The sequence below is a fragment of the Pyrus communis genome, chromosome 11 (genome assembly GCF_963583255.1).
Source record: "Pyrus communis chromosome 11, drPyrComm1.1, whole genome shotgun sequence".
NCBI classification, from domain to species: Eukaryota; Viridiplantae; Streptophyta; class Magnoliopsida; order Rosales; family Rosaceae; genus Pyrus; species Pyrus communis.
In genome coordinates this window covers 1,234,608-1,256,354 of record NC_084813.1, presented here as the reverse complement: position 1 = coordinate 1,256,354, position 21,747 = coordinate 1,234,608, and the positions used below count along the sequence as shown (strand labels likewise).

At 36.6% G+C, this 21,747-nt stretch overlaps 2 protein-coding genes and 2 long non-coding RNA genes across 4 annotated transcripts; 2 read left to right on the top strand and 2 right to left on the bottom strand.

The window, feature by feature from the left end:
- The first annotated feature begins 4,602 nt into the window (after positions 1-4,602).
- On the top strand, positions 4,603-8,177 carry LOC137708098 (probable inactive receptor kinase At1g48480). Its single transcript, XM_068447090.1, has 2 exons — positions 4,603-6,147; positions 7,197-8,177. Exons 1-2 carry the CDS (start codon positions 4,893-4,895, stop codon positions 7,820-7,822), a joined length of 1,881 nt encoding a protein of 626 aa, XP_068303191.1. The 5' UTR covers positions 4,603-4,892; the 3' UTR covers positions 7,823-8,177.
- Positions 8,178-9,663: 1,486 nt separating this feature from the next.
- LOC137708197 (ADP-ribosylation factor-like protein 8c) lies at positions 9,664-14,369 on the top strand. Its single transcript, XM_068447216.1, has 6 exons — positions 9,664-9,828; positions 12,751-12,832; positions 12,919-12,951; positions 13,083-13,204; positions 13,673-13,834; positions 13,936-14,369. The coding sequence occupies exons 1-6, from the start codon at positions 9,791-9,793 to the stop codon at positions 14,051-14,053; spliced, it is 555 nt and encodes a 184-aa protein (XP_068303317.1). The 5' UTR covers positions 9,664-9,790; the 3' UTR covers positions 14,054-14,369.
- A 2,829-nt stretch (positions 14,370-17,198) lies between these two features.
- Positions 17,199-18,563, bottom strand: LOC137709415 (uncharacterized). The gene is made up of 3 exons (XR_011064856.1): positions 17,916-18,563; positions 17,380-17,457; positions 17,199-17,299 (listed from the first exon to the last, which is right to left on the bottom strand). It is a non-coding gene; the product is annotated as an uncharacterized lncRNA (long non-coding RNA).
- Positions 18,564-18,566: 3 nt separating this feature from the next.
- Positions 18,567-20,253, bottom strand: LOC137709414 (uncharacterized). The gene is made up of 3 exons (XR_011064855.1): positions 19,857-20,253; positions 19,322-19,404; positions 18,567-19,246 (listed from the first exon to the last, which is right to left on the bottom strand). It is a non-coding gene; the product is annotated as an uncharacterized lncRNA (long non-coding RNA).
- Between the last annotated feature and the right edge of the window lie 1,494 nt (positions 20,254-21,747).

Here is a 21,747-nt window from a genome sequence, read left to right as displayed (position 1 = left end):
ACTAGTCGTTTGAATAGAAATCAAATTTTTATAATACCGTTGAAAATCCTACAGGCGTATACGAGCAATGTCGCCCATGTAGAATTTGCGCTAAGTGCGCTGCAAATTAGCCACACCGACCTTTTTTGTTTGCCAATGTGCTACCCACGAGCTCGTATTGTGCACGCGCTTCACGTAAAAAATTTAAAAAGTGGATGATGTCACACAACACTCGAGCGTACAGATCAGTAGAAATTGCCTAACTAGCCCATCGAGCTGTTTTGGGTCCACCATTTGCCCGACTTTTTGCGCTAGGGTGGAGATGATATTTTGGATTTTGGGACAATAATTGCCCAATTGCCAAGGCAATCGGGTAGGATGGACTTGCTCTAAATAAAATTATTAAGGATAATGTTAGGAAAACCAAATTTTTAAATCAAATTGCAAATTAAATGACTTGTCACCAATAGAAAATAAGGAAAACTAATTAAAAGAACTTGAAAACTTTGAGTTTTAATGATAAAGACAAAATAAAAGGTAAAGTGAATAGTACCATGATTGACTTTTTAGTATAAAAATGTGATTTTTTGTTTAAGTGAACAATACCGGGAGTTTTTCGTTAAAAGTTCTCTAAAAATAAGCATGTTAGTCAACATTAACTAATAATATAATCATAAACATCCACATCTTTATTATTTGATGTATAAAATTTGATTTAAAAATTTAGTACGTGTCAATTTACAAGGGTATAACTGTTTTAATACTCATGGCCCAATTGCCAATTCAATAGCCCAATACCCAAACGAGGGAAATATACGGCACCCCATGACACCCGTGGTATTCACTGTTCAGAGACGTTGGTGATGAAATTGATCCAACGGCGGCTAGAGACGTACGGGAATGTCGTAGAAGTAGCATGGAAACTGAGGCGGATAAGAAGTTCTGAATAGAAGCTTCTGGGTTCTGTCGATGAGTCCAATGCCAATATATACTAACCCCATCAATGTCAATATCAATATCATCCACGTCTTTTTAGTTGCTTCAAAATTGTTCAAAGCAAACGCAAATGGCAGCTGATAGCTCCCTCCGATTTTCCGAGAATGGTCCGGATCAACGGCCCTCATGGACTGGCTTGAATCCCCTAATTCCCACATATTCAAGATCAATGTTCCAGGTACTATCACTAATTCTCTCTTTACTTCCCTAATCAAATATTAATAGGGTTTATAAGTTATTCATCTCTGCCTCTGAATTGTTATTACTTGGAATTAAAAGTTATGTGTTAGATATGGATTCTTTGCTCCCCGTATACTGTAATTTTAATTAGGGATTTTAGTGAAAGCTACACTTAATATACCACCATGACATCTTGTATCAATAATGTCATGTAGAAAAGTTGAAATATATGACATCGTTTTTGGTCAAATGTCACGGTGACCTACTAGAGTTAAGAACGAACAACACGATCACTTATAAAAGTTGAAATGCATGTCATTGCTTTGTTGGTCAAATAAAGTTTTGTTTCTTGAATTAAAAATATGCGACTATTAGTCTTTGCATTTGTCACAATAAAGAATAAATAATGGTCTTTCTAGATAACATCGTAATGCTTGTGAATTTTTATTTCAAGGACAAAAGCTAATTTGACTAAAATTTAGGACCAATTCTCCTTTTAGGAGTGAACCATTTATTTTCACTAGGAAAAGTAGATTCAACAATTCACGGTTGTGACAGAGATTTTGTGGCAAAATAGGTTTTAGAAAAGAGGACATAAAAGTGCAGATAGAAGAAGGGAACATTTTGCAGATAAAAAGGGGAAGGCAGGAAAGAAAGAGAGAAGGCTCATGCAGCAAAAGACACTGTTTGGCACGTCGCGGAGACGCCGGAGAGGGGGACGGGAAAAGGAGACTTTTCCCGGGAAATCGCATTGCCGGAAAATGTGAAAGTCGATCAGATAAAGGCTCAGGTTGAGAATGGTGTTCTCACCCTTGTTGTCCCAAAAGATACGACCCACCAAACCATCCAAAATGCGAAACATCAATATCACTAGCAAGATCTAAGCATATTCATATGTAGGTTATGTCATATGGTTCAAAAACAATGGTTTGACTGTGTAATGTATTGTGCTACAACCTGTAACGATAAAGATAATATGTAATGTCGTTAGTAATAAATCCGCGTATTTTTAGCTTTTTTATACAAGTGATATTTGAGAAGGGGGAATACAAGAGCTCGGTTGAATCAAGTTCAAACACAAAGCAACCAAGTGAAGCAAATTGCAAGTGCAAAGCCATGCATTTCCAAAGCTAAGAGTGTAAGCGTGTAAGAAATATTTAGAAACTTTGATTAGGTCAATAAATAATTTCACATTTCGGCAGAGCTGGTTGGTGGTATTGTAATTTAAAGCACTGGTTAGCCGGAATTATTGTACTCTTCAACTATTACCAATAAAAACATGTCTCCTCTCCAACCAAGAACAATAAGAGATCTCTTTTTTTGAATTCTCCTCCAATCATATATGTCTAAATATTGTCATGTATGAGAGATATTTTCACATGCTTAAAATACAAGTAGGTACGTTACTTGTTATAATATAAGTGGTGTTTTTCAATGTCATGTCACTTGTATTCGTCCTTGGTGTATCATATTGCATTCTAAATCACTGAAGAATCTATCGTCATGAGATTTTAATTTCATGAAGAGCTTATTCGAATTAGATATGGCCTTGAAAAAAATAAACATGGACTTGAATTAAATATGTTCAATTTCATGAAAAATAAAATAAAATAAAATTATTTTTGTTCACTACGGTAAAACATCATCTAAAATTATATTTTTTAAATTCTTAAAGTTACATAAATCTAACAACAGTGTATTTATACGGCGAGATAAAATATAATTTACATTAGGTGATGAGATAATAAATTAGTATCGAACTCATAATAGTGAGATTTAAACTATTTTCTTTTTTAAGATATTCCATAATAATCTACACTAAAAAGAATGTAAGCACTTGAACTTGAAAAACATTGAGTTGAAGAGAAAAATCATAATTCAAATTATTTTCTTTGTCTGAGAGAGCACTTCCACCATAATTCATGTGAGAGAGGTTGTTGTATAATCAAATCATGTCGAGCATAAACACTAAAAGACGTAGTATCATATGAATTATTCCAAAACAAAAAATACATTATATAAAAGTATGAACTGGTTCTAATAGGCATGTGACGTGTGTCTTGGTTGGTTGGCCTTTCTTGGGGTTTTATTTGTTTAATTTTTTGGGTTATTTTTCTTGTTTTTTAGAGAATTGTTATTAGCACTCTAAAAATTTCATTCTACACTCCAAACTTTCTATATTATGAAAGAAAAATACACTTTGTAAGGAGTGTAGACTGAGATTTTTGAAGTGCCAATAACACTTCCCATTTTTTATATATTGACCAAAACGATTAGGGTATTAATAATAAATAAATAAAAGTCTTCCATAATTTCAGATTTGATTAGGCTCAAACATTCCAAAAATCCCATTACCTATACCGTATATTTCCAATAAATGACTGTTATATACAAAGTAAAAACAAAATCTTTTTACAAACAAAAACGATTTCAAATTATCAAAAATCCAATCAATTTGAGAACTTCAAGGTGTTATGTAATCAATTATTTCTTATACAATTTCCTTTTTAGCTAAATGATCTTTTAAGGAACTAATTTAAAGACATCATTTTTCTCTATAGCCCATGATTATAGACCATTAGATTGAATGAAGAAGAAGAAGAAAATCAACCGATATAAACAAATCAGATGCGTAAATAGAGAAAAAAACATTGGGTAAAAATCAATTTCCTTTCCTTGTTACTATGACAAATGGTTTGACGTATCTTAATGCACTTCCTAATTGGCCGTATACATTTTCTTATTGACAAAGGTAAGTCCATCCAAGTCATGGCATGATATGCTCCCAAATTTAGACCCACCATTTAATGCACACCTAAGACTTATAAGTTTTTTAAAACCAAAATAGTCTCTGAGATTAGAATAACTTGTCATTTTGATCTATGAGATTTAAAATCGAGAGAAGTCGTTGATGAGATTATGCACCATCAATCATTTTATAAAAAATCTCAATTAAATTGATAGTATTTTGTCAAATCAACCCCTTTATTTAAACTAGTGGTTTCTTTACGGGATTTTTTCTAGAAGAACCAAAATGATTGATAGTGGACAATTTCAGGTATCGTTTTTATATCTCAAGTATCGATTTTAAATCTCAAGAACCTGACAATCTGATGAACCATTTGACTAAAAAGTCAAATTTATATAATAAGTGGGGTGTGTCTCACACATCCTTTGTTAATTCTATCATTTGATATTCTTTAATTTATTTGATCTGATGATCGTAAATTAAGTATGTATGTGAGAAGGAAAAAAAAAATGTATATAGCACACCCGTATAAGAAATTCACATCTACATTTTGAAGACTTGAAGACCGTCCTAATGTTTAATGGGTCCCATTCCGAAGCTTCCGTTGTGTTGATGATTGGAACTTAACCTTCCCCAAAACCCCAAAGTTTTCAACCATTCCCACACGTACTTTAATGTTTCAAAAAAAAAAGTCAGTGGCTGCATTATAACTATTTACACCTGCACGTACAGAATCGGTCGCGTTTTAAACGCCATTTCTGAATTTCCGGTGCGCTTAATTCAAACGCAACAACCTCAGTGTCCTCTCAAGTTCTCAACCTTCCCCCTCCTTCCTTCAATTTTCTCTCGTTTTCTCTCACTTTCTCGCCAGCCAAACAGATACCACACAACCAAATTCGAGTTCAACTCACAAAACGGATGAAACCCATTTCGTAACTCGCCCCGAAGAACAAAACCCACCTCTGTTTTTCGCATTGGAGTTGAACAAATGAAGCCCCCGAAGCTGATTTCGTTACTGGTATGTTGGCTTGGTGTTTTCCTGACTGCAAATTCTGATCTGGCGTCCGACAGAGAGGCCTTGCTGGCGCTCAGGACCGCTGTGAGAGGCCGTATAATGGGGTGGAACGTGACGGAGACCAACCCCTGTTCGTGGCTCGGCGTCAAATGCGAGTCGGACCGGGTCACCGAGTTGAGGCTTCCGGGTCGGGCACTCGTCGGGAAGCTCCCTCCGGGCCTCGGGAACTTGACACAGCTCTTAAGCCTCTCTCTGCGCGTAAATGCGCTCTCCGGTCCACTCCCGAACGACCTTGTCAACTTAGTCAACCCTCAGAAACTCTACTTGCAAGGTAACTCGTTTTCCGGTCCAATTCCTGAGTTTTTGTTCAAATTGAAAAACCTTACGAGATTGAACCTTGATAAAAATAAATTCTCCGGTGAAATTTCTCCGGGGTTTAATAATTTGACGAGTTTGGTAAGTCTGCATTTGGAAGAAAATGAGCTTACCGGGTCAATTCCTGAGTTGGGTTTGTCGTCTCTGGGACAATTCAACGTTTCCTTTAACCAGTTGAACGGGTCGGTCCCGGCGAAGCTTTCAGGTTGGCCCAAAAACGCGTTTGAGGGGAATTTGCTCTGTGGGAAGCCGTTGAAGCCCTGTAATGAGACTGAGAGTGCTGGGAAGAAGAATAAGTTGGCTGGTGGGGCAATTGCAGGGATTGTGATTGGTAGTATTATTGGGTTGTTGGTGATTGTTGCCATTGTGATATTTTTGTGTAAAAGAAAGAAAAATGGCGAAAACGGTACAAACTTTGTCGTGACAGGGAAACCTCAGGAGGCTGAAACCGCCCGTGGAAGGGCGGTGATGGATAGGAGTTTGAGTACTGGTTCCTCATCTGCACCGAAGGGGAATGTAAAGAGTGCTGGTGGGAGTAAGAGTTTAGTGTTCTTCGGGGATGCGGTGAGGGTGTTTGATTTGGAGGATTTGTTGAGGGCATCCGCTGAGGTACTTGGAAAGGGGACTTTTGGGACTACGTACAAGGCCGCTTTGGATGAGGGGGTGTCAATGGCAGTGAAGAGGTTGAAGGAAGTGGCTGTATCAGAGAAGGAATTCAAGGAGAAGATTGAAGAGATTGGGAAAATGGATCATGTAAATTTGGTCCCACTCAGGGCTTACTACTATAGCAGGGATGAGAAGCTTCTTGTGTATGATTACATGCCTATGGGAAGCTTATCTGCTCTTTTGCACGGTGAGCACTTCTTTCTGGGGTTCCATTAGTTGCATTATGATTTGTAGCTATTATTTTTGTTGGTATTTTCCCGTTTGTTTTTCTATAAATGGTTTCTGTTGGTATATCATGTTAATTGAGTTCTTCTTGATTGTGTTTCTCCGTTGGATGGATTTTTGGTACATTTCCTATGTCAACTGCATTGTCGTTTTGTTGTCGCGTCTTTGGAATTGGACTAGTAATGTGGAAGCCTTTTGTTTGTCGTCGCTTGCTATACATATCAATACATATTGAAAAAGACACGGAATAAATAATAGATCATACTGAATTTCGTCCGAGAGCAACTAGGATTGTGACCCATTGGAGCTGTTTCTGTTACATGGAAGAAGCAAAATGTGAGGTCCTAAGAAAGTATTAAGCTACATAGGCATAAGAAGGATGTCTTTATTTGATTACTGGTCTCTTGTATTGGATAAGAGATGTGGCATTTAGTCCCATATGCTAGCAGAACTTACATGGACCTGGTGCAAAGACATGCTGGAAGCTTCTGAGCTTTGACGTACTTGAAGCAGTTTCTATCTTTTATTTTTAAATCCATTATTCGTTGGCAATAAATCACATTGGATGAATTTGTGCATATGCAATTCATAATTATTCCTGAAAGCAAGAAGCATCTTTTGTAATTCTGTGTGTGTGACTGAATTTGTGCATATGCGGTGCATAATTTTTTTATTATCTTTTTGGTAAGAAACAACTGGTATGCCAGTTCAATTCAGTTTTTGGCACCTTTGTTATTATTTATATTGATGATGTATTGGTGCTTTTAGCTCCATTTGCTGGTAAGATATGATATTTTATTTAATGTTTCTGTTAAGTAATTAGCAAATATTGGTTAAATTTTTAATAATGCTAGCAGTCTTGCACCAAACGCCAGTGTTGTGCTCTTCAGCGGTGCTAAAATTCAAAAACCCACATCGAAAGTTGGAAAACAACAATGTTGCCGGACCTCTTTGTTCTCTTTGTTCACCATCTTTCTGTTAGCATTTCATTTATGTATCTTTTCACTACAGGAGCCAGAGGCTCTGGAAGGACTCCATTGATTTGGGAAACAAGGTCTGGTATTGCTGTTGGAGCTGCTCGTGCAATTACATATCTACATTCTCAGGGTCCCACGACCTCCCATGGAAATATTAAATCTTCAAACATCCTTCTCACTAGATCCTATGAAGCCTGTGTCTCTGATTTTTGCCTTGCTCATCTTGCAAGCCCAACCTCTACTCCAAACCGCATTTCTGGTTATCGTGCCCCAGAACTCACAGATACTAGCAAAGTAACCCAAAAGGCAGATGTTTACAGCTTTGGCGTATTGCTTTTGGAGCTACTTACAGGAAAGCCTCCAACCCAAGCTATCATGAATGACGAAGGACTAGACCTTCCAAGATGGGTTCACTCAGTGGTTCGAGAGGAGTGGACAGCCGAGGTGTTTGACTCCGAGCTTCTCAGGTACCAAAATGTTGAGGAGGATATGGTTCAGCTTTTACAGATTGCACTTGAATGTACTGTTACGTACCCTGATAGCCGCCCTTCAATGGGTGAGGTGACTAGCCGAATCCAGGAGCTTTACAGTTCCAGCTTACAGCACGGACATGATCCGAATCCTGATATATCTCATGATGGAGACGATGGACTTTCTTAGCAGTATTTTTCAGCTGACAAGCGCATACCACCGGAAGGATTGAACATAGATCTGCATTCTTCCTGCATTGCCCTTCCGGTCAGGCATAATTTGTTTATTCTTGAGTTTTTCGTGAGAGAAACTTTACAGCCAGGATCATGGTTCTTTATCGCTTTCACCATATTTGTGTTCTTATTAGCATTCTTCAGATTTGTGTTCTTATTAGCATTCTTCTTTTACCCCCTGTATATTACCGTTTATGCTGTTTCATGTTTGTGGAGGGGGATATCTGTATTACGGTTGTTTATAACGCGGTTGCCTAAATTGCGAATCTGAGTTTGCCTGAGTGAGGTGTTCTCACCTCTTCTGTTTCTTCTTGGCTTTGAGCTCGATGCAAATTTTATTGATTTGAAAATGCTTCATTTGTTCTTTAATTTCAGCTAATCAAGCATTATCTCTTTGCTTGGAGAATAATTTTATCAGATAGTTTTGAGCACTTTGGTGATTTGAGGGTTCTCTTCTTTGGGATCCCAAATTGGGTTGTGGGATTCTCTGCATGGATAATTTGTACTTGAGTGGGTTGGTCGGGTTAGCATTCAACCTGTTGGCCAACCCAACATGCTTGGGTTGGAATGTTCTGACTCATTTTCACTCAAGAAAATGGGTAAACCAACCCACCCAAATCATTGTTTAGCGGGTTGGGTTGGGCGGGTTCCATGTGCTGGGTTTAATTGGTTTCTTTGTTATTTTTAATGTGAGTAGGAGTGATAAATAATCAATGCTTGTGTCAAATTAGGCCTAAGTCTTGTGGATATGATGTTGTTATATCACTACATACTACTAATACATAAATTTTACTATTCAAATCAAGAATTAATGAACACATACGTTTAAAAGTTACTCAATTATATGTATATATCCACCTAATATACATGTATGTTTAAGAGTTATTGTCATTCGAGTGCTTCGGTTTCAATCGGGCTAATAATATTTTAGCCCAACCCGACCTATTTATTGAACAAGCGTATATGTTTATACTCATAAATAAATTATTAATGTTTATAACTCAACCCAACTCAATCTGTATCGTGTGGGTTGGTCAATAGACCCACTAAAATAGCGGCCCTATTAAGGGGAATATCATTAAACAATAACTCTTATTTATTTTTTAGGGAAAATTTGAAAGAGGTCCAATTTTATAGACAACCTTTTGAAATAGGTCCAATTTTTAATGACTTTTAACTTTTGAAATAGGTCCAATTTTTAGTTACTTTGGACCCATATCAAAAAACCTCTTTTTTTTTAATACGAATGATAATATTGTCTTAATTTACATTAAATGGAAAAGATTCAACCCGAAACGAAATGGGTTAAGATAATAAAATTGTAATTAAAAAATATATAATCCATTCGTTTTGATTTTGATCGGTTTCAAAAGTATCAAAACCAAACTAAATCAGCATAAAATCAATTCGGCTTAGTTTTTAAATTGTTTAGCCATTTTCTTGATAAAAACCAACTAAAATGGTTCGATCAGTCGGTTCGGTCAGTTTGGAGCCCACCCGCAGTTAAAAACTTGAGAAAGATTTTAAAAAAAGGGAAAAAAAAAAGGAAAAAAAAAAAGAACTGGGGAGCAGCGGTCGGTCGTTACAAGAAAGAAATTTTTTATTGTGACGGGAATACAAATGGTACACTTTGTATTTTAATAGAAGTGGTGAGAAATTTTATTTTTTAAGTTAATAGATTTTTAGCACACATATCACACAATTTATATAATATAACGTGATGTATCATCCCGTGTAACTAGCACATTAAAAAAAATTACTCAATTGCAAGAGGGAAAAACAAAGGAATCATCAGAGTCGGGCCGGCCCAAGTTTCCCTTCTTGTTGGTTTCCTTCCTCTGCTTCCTTTTTCCTCCTCCCTCCCGTTTGCTTGCTCGTCTTATTCTTAACAACAAATTCTCCATTTCTCAGTTGTTTCGAAAAAATGGGTTTGCTGGATTCCTTCCTCAATTGGCTCCGCAGGTAACCTCTCCGTTTTCTTCCTTTCTTTTTTTTTTTTTTTTTTTTTTTTTTTGATGTTATTTTTTTCACTTTCTTTTGTTTGTTTAATTTGTTTTTTTGAGCTTTTGGATTTGTTTCCGTTGGAATGTGTATTGTAGTTCTCTGATTTATGTGCTCAACTTTGTATTTTCAAGATTTGAGGTGCTAAAAGTTGATTTATTTGAGAACTTCCCGTCCTATGCCAAGTTGCTGTCAATCAATAAATAGTAGAATTGAAACCGAAAAGTGATTGCTTAATCGGATGGGCTTTGTTTTGTTGAATCTGTGTATTACCCTGAGCTTTGTGTTATTCCTTAAACCGAAAACCAAACCAAGCGATAAACGAAATTGCAAAGAACACAAAACAATTTAAGAGTTCCTCCGATAGGAGTATCTCTCTACCAAAAGGGCGACCCCAAGCCAACAAGGCTCCTCGCTTACAAGAGTGGGGGGATGTCTATTGTAAGTAGCCTTACCCTTGCTTTGCAAAGAGATTGTTTCCACAAATGCAAAGAGGAGTGCCTTTCTACCAATGGAACCTTTTATTAATCACCAATCAAATACATGAGAACTCACAAATTCACAATAGCTCTCAAGTACACAATGAACGCCTCACAATCTTCTGTTTAAAACTGCTCCTCAGATCGTCTGTTTAGACTAATAGATGACATAGGTTACAGCCAAAACCTAGTAGGAAGCCAAATCCGACAATACATAGGAAACCAAATCCTAGATTAAATTCCTAAACAAAAGTTAGCTTGCGTCCAGATGAACCCAAAAAACGTAAATCTTTTTATCCTATATTGATACTTGTTTTAGATTAGGCGCATATTGATTTTATGCCAATTCCAACACACTGTTCAATTTCGGTTGAGAACTCCATGTTTAATATGAATCTCAAATTAGGTTGCTTTTAGGCTTTGTGACTCCAATGGGTTCGAGCACTTAGTAGTTAAATCATGAGAACTAAGACGATTATCTTACTGTGTAATTAGCTGCTGAAAAGATATGTGGACTGAGAAAATTTAGGAATTTGATTTTTGTCGTTCTGTCAACATTGCAACTTTGTGGTTATTCTGATTGAGGTCATCTTCATTGTTAAAACCATAGTAGTGACACTTGCGAAGGTGAAAGAATCCATGCTATTGTTAAGATCTTATTGGTGGGACTTTGGGAGTGATATCATGTTGATACTATTAGGGTTTTCATTTTACTCCTCCCTCCCTACCCTTCCAAGGGATAAAGAACACATTTGAATAAATATCTGATGTAGCTTTATTGTTACCAAAACCTAATTGTAGCTTTATTGTTACCGGAACCTAATGGTACCCTTCTTTGAGTCTTCCATCTACAGAACTGAAAGACCAATTATACTCTTTGTTGAGATAGGCTAACTGTAGTCTATGCCTGTACGACTTTTGAAGTTTTGATTGCATTACTGCTTAAATATTGGAAACATTGGACACCACCAAGTGAAGCAATGCATAAGTTGGAATTCGAGTTTCCCTGAGGGGCAGCACATATGTGTTGCTCTAAATCCTTTTAAATAATTACATATAGTTTTCATGGTGTTATTTGATATTGAATTTCCTATACCTAAATGGATGTACACATTGCACATTTCATGAACATAAAGAAGATCTACAATCCTCTTAAAATCAACTGAGCACTAAATTGAAGTTCTAATAGTAATACTCAAAAAAAGAAAAGAAAAGAAGACAAAAACTTAATGAGAGAACTATATGAACTTAATGTGCAAGTTCAAAAGTTCATACAAAAACTTTGGAACTTGTTATTCACGTTATCTTAAAAGCTTTTTTAGATCCAGTACCTAGAACACTAAAACAAGAAAGTGTCAGAAGCAAGAATAAGGAAACTTAAACTCTTAAAATTTCCAACTTATCAGAATCCTGACACAAATATAAGACTTCTCCTCTGATCCAGATTAATGTAAAAACTTTCTGTTTGGTTTCATTTGATAAACTATTCTAATGGATTTAAGAGCTGACAAATCTTAGCTAATATAATCTGGGATTGTTTTGTCAAGAGATGGAGCAATTTGAACTCTTCTTTCTCTTTAATGTTGTTTCTTGATAACGACACTTGATTTTGTATACTTCTCCTGTTCTAGGAAGAGGTAGTAGCTCTTATTGAGCAGTGTCTAGTGAAATAAGTTCTTATGTCCTTGAAACATGAGCAATATAAATGGAAAGTCCCTAGAATCCCTAGATGATTCCGATCAAGGCGATGACTTTGAAGCATAATGGACTATGTTCCGTCTCGCTAGCTCAAACCTCTTAACCCATATCATTCCTATGACGTGTCTAAATTATTTTATCCCCTCAAGTGTTTGTTCCTTCTAATCCATCCCAACTACTCGTCTGAAGTCGTCTATTATTTCTGTTCAAACAGTCTCTAGCGACACTGAGACGTATCTCTTTTCTTAGCTGAACATGAATGATTTAAAAATACATGCTACAAGGATAGAATGGTCTCTACCTTGGAGTCATTAGACTTGTTTTACAACCGAATTTAGTTGCATGAGAAAGTGTTAAACTGTAGTAAAACTATTGGATATGATATGGGACAAGTTTGAGGATGCATTTTCATCCTTGTGGATTCTGCATATGATGACTTCTTTTAATCCATGTGCACATTGCGATCCTTTGGTTGGAGCATGTAATTTTCTTAGAATATGGGCATGATTGAACATTTAAAAGCTGTAACGTGTGTGAACTATTGGCTTCTATATACTTTCACGTTTCCTTAAATAAAGTTTGCAGTGAGTCTTATTGGGGTTCGCCTTTCTGTTATTATGAAAATGTTTCAAATTGAAAGGTTTCTGGATTTATCTGTTATCAGTTTGCTAACTTTGTGTCACCCAACCGTGTGCGTACATGTCAGCTTATTTTTTAAACAGGAAATGGAACTTTCACTAGTAGGGCTTCAGAATGCAGGAAAGACATCTCTCGTAAATGCCATTGCTGTGAGTGAACACAAACGTTGCATGTTCTTTATACCATGCACAATTGCTTTCCCTTCACATTAATCGTTCTATGTTTTCTTTACCAGACAGGGGGCTACAGTGAGGACATGATTCCAACTGTAAGCATATCTCTTGAACAAACTAAAGGAATTATGCTGACATTTTATATGATCAAATAAATAAATAAGCATTTAACTTGAAAAGTAATACTTCCAGTACTTATGAGGAATATTCGTTCTATGAAAACTAGGTTGGATTCAACATGAGAAAAGTAACCAAGGGAAACGTGACAATTAAGGTTTGGGACCTTGGAGGGCAAAGAAGGTTCCGCTCAATGTGGGAGCGTTACTGTCGTGGCGTCTCTGTAATTGTGTAAGTCTTTCAGTCATTTACTATCTCTTAGTTTCTCTCGTTTTAATATCACATATCCTTCTTTTGCCATCAATTGCTTTTCAGATGTTTCTGGCTTTTCAGGAAACCAGCAAATGCCTGCTACTGTGCAGGAACATTATATTTTGTTCCTGAAACTAAATCCTGAATCGAAATCGGGCTCTTTCTTCTTTTATGATATTTTATTCTTCTAAGAACCATGGCAATTATATTATTGAAAAACGAAGATTCCTTACTTTTATTCTTACATCTGGTATTATACAAAGTGGGCTATCTGTCATTCATTATCGTTCTCTTTGGCGACATTAATCAGTTTTTTTCAACAATATATGTTTCTTTTGAGATAGCAATGTATGGTTCATCAGACGGCAAATCTATTTCAAGACTTGTCATATTAGTTTATTCTTTTCCGTACACATAATAGTTATTTCATGATGGATGTTGTCACAGCTATGTAGTTGATGCTGCTGACAGAGACAGTGTTCCAATAGCTCGAAGTGAGCTGCACGACCTCTTGATGAAACCTTCTTTAAGCGGGATTCCGTTACTTGTTCTTGGCAACAAAATCGATAAGTCTGAGGCTCTTTCCAAGCAAGCATTGGTTGATCAGCTGTGAGTACAGAATATTCTACAAGTTGATGCTTCACCCACCATTTTCATTTTTTTTTTTTTTTGCTGATTGCTACTTGATGTTTTTCATTGGGTGTTTTCAGAGGCCTTGATTCAATCACGGACAAAGAAGTGTGCTGCTATATGATTTCATGCAAGGACTCCGTAAACATAGATGTCGTCATTGATTGGCTTATCAAACACTCCAAAACAGCAAAATGATCCGCGAATGGCCCTTGCATTTCGAGGCGAAGATCAGGCGCTGAAAGACATGTCGATAAAAACAACCGTTTCGAGACTCTGTGGCTATAGTAGGTAGCTATACTCCGAATAGAGATCTGTACAGGAGTTGTATAGTTGCGAAGTGTGTTATGCTTTGGTTATATTGTCCTTTGCTCCTTGGTAACCATTTCAATTTCAAATGAAGGATCCCAAATTAGAAGCACCTTTTTGTTAATTAAATATTTCTATGTTATCACTCAAGAATGAGGATCCTCTCAGGATCCTGGAAATCTTTTAATCGTGTTCATTTATTGTATACCGTACGATCAGTTTTTTGTCTGTGTTCAATTTTAAATAAATAAAAATTAAAATAGTTTATGATCGTCTGATATACGATAAACAGACACGATTAAAAGATTTCCAAATCCTCTTTAGGATCCTCTTTCTTCACGCATATTCTTACAGGCTTTGAACCAGCTGCATTGGTTGTACTTGCTCTAAAACTTTAGCTATTTGTACTACGATGATGAGGACTTGTATAGATGCGAAGTAAAAAAATAATAAAAGATAATTTCATGCTTATTTTTGAATTTTTAACTAAATCTGTCACTCCATGTGTGGTTATTTGAAATTACAATTTTAGTGGATAGATTTTTGATAAGATTTTTAACCAATCTCGTAATGTCATGTGTCATGATTGAATAAGAATTTTGTAGATAAATTTTCGATAAGATTTTTAACCAATCATGTTGCGTCACGTGATGCTATCTATTCAGAATCTTTGTGAATAATTTTCGATAAGATTTTCAACCAATTACAACGCGACACGAGGCATACACCCTTTAAACTTTTATCCATACATAAATAAATTCGGGTTTCTTCTATTTGATCGAGAAGAAGGAAGTAGCAGCCGTTCTGCCCTTCAAGAGCCAGCGACCCTCCAATCCACAACAATGGTACCTCTCTCTCTACACATCCACTGTTTGTTTCCTCAGAAATTTGTTTGACGTTTCAGTTTTGTGGGAAAATGTATTGTTAATATAGGCTTGTAAAACCTGGAACCCCAACTTGTTAAATAGACTAGAGAGTTCCAAAGTTGAGAAATGAAATGCAAACCGAGTGTTGGGGTTTCTCAATGGTGAAACCTAGAACCCCAACTCGTTTGACGTTTCCAGGTACCATTTTCTCTTCTCCTCTCCTTCCTTTTAGGCCTTTGTGAATTTGTGAAAGGTTTGATAATTTTTTCTTCTGTCGTATGTATTGGATTGGGTTGGATTTGTGAATTGTCTTTACATTTCGAGTAGTCATTTAGATGATGATCATGCATTTACTTGTTTAAGTGACCTTCCCAGATTTGGTTTTGTGTTCTTGAAGCTGTGAGTTAAGGTTTGGCAAGTTTTTTCCAAAACCAATTTTAACGACACCAACAATAAGAAAATATAATTAATCCAACCAAATTACATGAGATTTAATTTCCTACATAAATGAATAAATAAATATTAATTAATTTAGGAGATTTGAACTTGTTCTCTTATAGAGCCCTAATCCTGTTGCTTGGGGCCTGAAAATTCTGAGCTCCCTTAAATAAATCTTTAATCTCTATTTTCTTGATATGGCATTTGCTACTGTTGTCCAGCTTGCACATGGTCAGGCGGGAGAGAAAAGCTTGTAAATCTGTTTGGCTAATCCCTACGTGTTTTCAAAACCTTTTTTAATTTCTTTCCTGCTTTTACATTTAGGATTAAAAATATAGTGCAATGGAAATGGACGTTGCACATACTAGAGACGAAGAAACGAACCACGATGAACTCTAAGATATGGCAAGCAAATGTTTATTTATGTCCATAATGTGTTGGGAAATGTCATGTAGGCTTATATGTTATTGCAGATAATTTGTGTAAGTGCTATTCCTTACTGGTACAAGTTCAAAGAGGGCGTATCCGCATTTGATGCGTTAATTCGATTAGGCGACGGCAAAGAAAAGAAGGTGACATATCCTTAAACACAAGCCAAGAGTATTGTCACAAACACCTTGGGCTTAAATCACGACGCAATCCTCAAGGTTTGGTTTGCAACAGAAGAAACATGTGGCTTGTGTGCTACGATCGCTATCTGAGACCTTTGTTAAACCGGAAAAATAATGCTACTAAAGTAGTGCCGCTAGAACAGAGTAGTGATGATCTCAATCCATGGTGATGCAATTTTATACCGTAAGTGTTTCATATTCGTGACCTCATTTATTCTATTGAGTTTTGAAAATGGTGTTACATGTTAAGTCAAAATGTGATTTATCTTTTCGCTTTCTCTTTGTTGTACATGTGATGTGAATATAGGATGGTTTTAGAGGCTGCCCACTACATGCACAGTTATGAAAGTTATCATGGAGATTTGAGTTGCATTGTTAGTTTTGTGATGGTGGGGAAAAAGGTCAGGCTAGTTAACATCGAGAAGGGGTTTCACGGCATACATGGTCCACGAGCGTTGTTGCACAAGCTTTGAGACTTTAAGGTATTTCGAGATTTGTAAAATGATATGTTGAAAGAAGAGGTCTCGATCCTCGCACTCAATTTCGGGCTTCAACTCATCCCTTAACAAATCTCGAAACACCTTTAGGTTTGAAAGCTTGTGCGACAACGCACGCAAGCCATGCATGTCGTGAAACCCCTTCTCGATGTTAACTAGCTTGATCTTTTTCCCCACCATCACGAAACTACCAATGCAACTCAAATCTCCATGATAACTTTCATAACTGTGCATGTAGTGGGCAGCCTCTAAAACCATCCTATATTCACATCACATGTACAACAAAGAACAAACGAAAAGAGAAATCACATTTTGACTTAACATGCAACACCATTTTCAAAACTAAATAGAATAAATGAGGTCACGAATATGGAACACTTACTTCATAAAATTGCACCACCATGGATTGAGATAATCACTACTCTGTTCTAGTGGCACTACTTTAGTAGCATTATTTTTTCGGTTTAACCAAGGTATGAGATAGCAATCGAAACTATTGTAGCACACGAGCCACATGTTTCTTGTATTGCAATATGTTGCAAACCAAACCCTGATGATTGTGTCGTCATTTAAGCCCAAGTTGTTTGTGACAATGCTCTTGGTTTGTGTTTCAGGATATTTCGCCTTCTTTTCTTTGTCGTTGCCTAATCGAATTAACCCATCAAATGCGGATGCGCCCTCTTTGAACTTGTACCAGTAAGGAATAACACTTGCACAAATTACCTACAATAACATATAAGCCTACATGACATTTCCCAACAATAGACCCAACACATTATGGCCATAATTAAACATTTGCTTACCTTTCCTGGAAGATTATTGCGGTTCCTTTCTTGCTGGACTTCCGCTAGTGCATTGCCCACTCCTTGAGCTATAGTTTTCTATGCCAAAGATGAAAGGGGGAAGTAAATTAAACAAGGTTTCGGAATCATTTGGGAAACATGTAATAACAAACCAGGAGGTCTAAGTAGTTGATAGTTTTGTGAAATATTCCCATGAAAGGTTTCATTAACTTCATATGACTTGCTTACTTGTTAGAGTGAGGAGATAACCCGCTGTTGAACTTAATACTAACCGAAATCTCTGCTAAACAAATTATAGAGTGAAATCTTTTCCATTCTAATTTTGATTTCATTCTGTGTTTAAAGGAGCTGAATTTGTAGGGTATAGTTTTCAATCCCCACGAGGGGCAAAAGAAACAAGGTTTCGACCTTAATAATTTGGGCAAAAAAGCTTAGGGTTTGTCCATCACCATATCGTCTAAGCAGGGGATGCAAATTATTTCCAAGAAAATCAAGAAAGTAAAAGCCAAATTCAGAACGCAAAGAGCATAATGAACCTGAAGGGAACTGGATGAGAGGTCACTGTAAGCAGGTGTGAGACAGGCTGAAGTCGTGAACAAATACTGGAGCATCTAGAGAGACTGAGAGGCCGTGCGTTAGAGATGAGAGAACAAGTCGAGCTGCGGTGGTGCTAGGAGACTAGGATTTATGCCTCTCACAAATGCAGGTAGGAGTATGAATCCAAAAGTGGTGCCACATCTGCCAAGCTTCGAAGGGAACCACTCACGTTTTGACGCAATCCTCAGGGTTTGGTTTGCAACACAAGAAACATGTGGCTCGTGTACTAGGATCGTATCGATTGCTATCTGAGACCTTGGTTAAACCGGAAAAATAATGCTACTAAAGTAGTGCCACTAGAACATAGTAGTGATGTTCTTAGTCCATGGTGGTGCAATTTTATACAGTAAGTGTTCCATATTCGTGACCTCATTTATTCTATTTAGTTTTGACAATGGTGTTGCATGTTAAGTCAAAATGTGATTTCTCTTTTCATTTTCTCTTTGTTGTACATGTGATGTGAATATAGGATGGTTTTAGAGGTTGCCCACTACATGCACAACCATGGAAGTTATCATGGAGATTTGAATTGCATTGATAGTTTCGTGATGGTGGAGAAAAATGTCAAGCTAGTTAACATCACGAATGAGTTTTGGGATTCAACTCATCCCTTAACAAATCTCGAAACGCCTTTAGATCTGAAAGCTTGTGCGACAACGCTAGCGGGCCATGCATGCCATGAAACTCATTCGTGATGTTAACTAGCTTGACCTTTTTCCCCACCATCACGAAACTATCACTGCAATTCAAATCTCCATGATAACTTCCATGGTTGTGCATGTAGTGTGCAACCTCTAAAACCATCCTATATTCACATCACATGTACAACAAAGAGAAAACGAAAAGAGAAATCACATTTTGACTTAAAATGCAACACCATTGTCAAAACTAAATAGAATAAACGAGGTCACGAATATGGAATACTTACGGTATAAAATTGCAACACCATGGATTGAGAACATCACTACTCTGTTCTAGTGGCACTACTTTAGTAGCATTATTTTTCCGGTTTAACCAAGGTCTAAGATAGCAGTCGAAACCATTGTAGCGCACGAGCCACATGTTTCTTGTATTGCAATATGTTGCAAACCAAACCTTGAGGATTGCGTCGTGATTTAAGCCCGATGTGTTTGCGACAATGCTATAGGCTTGTGTTTAAGGATATGTCATCTTCTTTTCTTTGTCAGTCGTCTAATCGCATTAACCCATCAAATGCAGATGCGTCCTCTTTGAACTTGTACCAGTAAGGAATAACACTTGCACAAATTACCTGCAATAACATATAGGCTAACATGACATTTCCCAACACACAACACATTATGGCCATAAATAAACATTTGCTTACCTTTTCTGGAAGATTATTGCGGTTCCTTTCTTGCTGGACTTCCTCTACCATGTGCAATGCCCACCCCATTGAGCTATAGTTTTCTATGCCAAAGATGAAGGGGGGAAGTAAATTAAACAAGGTTTCGAAATCATTTGGGAAACTTGTAATAACGAACTGGGCGGTCTGAGTAGTTGATAATATTGGTTGATAGATTTGTGAAATATTCCTGTGAAAGGTTTCATCAACTTCATATAACGTGTTTGCTTGTTAGAGTTAGGAGACAACCCGCTGTTGAACTTAATACTAACCGAAATCTCTACTACACAAAATATAGAGTGAAATCTTTTCCATTCTAATTTGATTTCATTCTGTGTTTGAAGGAGCTGAATTTGTAGGGTATAGTTTTCAATCCCCACGAGGGGCAAAAGAAACAAGGTTTCAACCTTAATAATTTGGGCAAAAAAACTTAGACCCTAAGTAGGGGATGCAAATTATTTCCAAGAAAATCAAGAAAGTAAAAGCCAAATTCAGAAACGCAAAGAGCATAATGAACCTGAAAGATGAAGGGAACTGGATGAGAGGTCTCTGGAAGCAGGTGAGACAGGCTGAAGTCGCGAACAAATACTGGAGCATCTAGAGAAACTGAGAGGCCGTGCGTCAGAGATGAGAGAACAAGTCGAGCTGCGGTGGTGTAACCGTGTAGGCGGTGCTAGGAGACTAGGATTTATGCCTCTCACAAATGCAGGTAGGAGAAGGAATCCAAAAGTGGTGCCACAGCTGCCAAGCTTCGAAAGTAACCGCTCGCCTTTTGACGGAGTCGGACAAACTCATACTTTTGATTTTGCGGCGAATATATATATTATTATTAACAACTTTGTAAGCCCAATTGTCTTAATCCACGTGTAATCGAACTTTACGAACTCAAACAGTAAGTTATCAAATGTGCAAAGCATTCAGAAACAAGAAGTTTTATCAGAGAGGTTGCAGTGGCAAGAAAATACTAACAAGAAGGATGAACACTATTGATTTTATCCTAAATAGTCCCTAAAGTTTGACTTACTCTTCATTTTGACCCCTGACGTTTCAAATTAATCAAATTCGCCCATGACCTTTGCTTCCTCTCATCACTTTAGAACCTGCTGTCCAATTCTGTTAAGTTTTTCGTTCTATATGTGCGAATTATTTTTTTGCAAAAATTAGGGTTAATTGCTATCTTTATCATATACAAGAGACAATAAATAATGGGTTTCATGCAATTTAATTCTGAATCAATTGCAAAAAATATTAAGCACACTCATTAGTAAATGCACATGACTATGGATTAGAAATTTAGAAATACGTAACACTTTTTAACAAATAATATTATCTACATTAAGAGATAAGGGAGTAGGCTAAGTCTCATAATGAGCTAACAATAATATGGTTCAAATTCGCCTTTGGCGAGAATCGAACATAAGATCTCTCACTTACAAGTGAGAGAGGAATATTATTAGACAGTAGTATTAAGTGGCTGAAATACCTAACATTTGAGATCGAGTCTAGTCTTGTCATTTACTTTCATGTCAAGTAAACATACCTTAAATTTCATTTTCCTACATCAAAGAGTTTGAATTTAATAAATAAAGCCTTTATGTATATATAAAATATAATATAATTAGGGACTAGCTAGGTGTGCGTTTTGGAACAAAATATTGTGAGCTTATCCGTTTGCAGAATCTATGAATGCCACTAGACGAAAAAACTTGACAAATACCATAGAGCCTAAATATCAAATAGACCAAAAGGGAGACTCATTGCTTAACAAAAAGGAAGCCTGAATATATAAAAGAAAACCAGACAAATAGCATTTGCCTCCTTTGTCATGCATGCCTGTTATGCACACATAGACCCAAAGTCCCCTCTTTGTGGTAATATGACACCAATGCTATGTTTCGGTAAGGGATTTTCAAATTCCAAGGAAATGAAGCCAAGTTAGTGGGGAATGGACAATGCACTATTACATAAAAGGATTAGAAATGCTATTGACGAGCATTGCAAAGGCATGTCTGAATAACTTGAAAATAAATCCTTCCACATAGGGATTTTATAATCCCTCTCACATGTCTTTTTAGTATTCTTTACGAGCATTTATCAACCCATGTATCTCAATAATTATACCCCATTCCTTAATAACTAAACCTTATGCCTTTGAGACTCATGATTGAGAGAGAGATTAGAATGGCATCATACGCCTTTAAATTAGACTTACAAACGAGTTTTGTTTGTCGTGTTTGTGTATATTTCATATCATATTCGTTATCTTAATAGATGGTCTCATGTCAAATCCGTTATCTTGAACATGTTTTTAATGAGTGACTTGCTAACAACCCAATCTGTTAAAGAATTGAACCAAAACATGTTATTTTTGTGTTGTATCAAGTTGATAGATCTTGCAATAAAATATT

What these genes read in the sequence shown, in the direction of transcription:
- LOC137708098 (XM_068447090.1), top strand. Translation starts at nt 4,893, where the DNA reads ATGAAGCCCCCGAAGCTGATTTCGTTACTGGTATGTTGGCTTGGTGTT. An exon ending in CTTATCTGCTCTTTTGCACG is followed by an intron (nt 6,148 to 7,196) that starts GTGAGCACTTCT and finishes TTTTCACTACAG; the next exon opens with GAGCCAGAGGCTCTGGAAGG.
- LOC137708197 (XM_068447216.1), top strand. Translation starts at nt 9,791, where the DNA reads ATGGGTTTGCTGGATTCCTTCCTCAATTGGCTCCGCAG. An exon ending in CTCTCGTAAATGCCATTGCT is followed by an intron (nt 12,833 to 12,918) that starts GTGAGTGAACAC and finishes TTTCTTTACCAG; the next exon opens with ACAGGGGGCTACAGTGAGGA. An exon ending in GTGAGGACATGATTCCAACT is followed by an intron (nt 12,952 to 13,082) that starts GTAAGCATATCT and finishes TATGAAAACTAG; the next exon opens with GTTGGATTCAACATGAGAAA.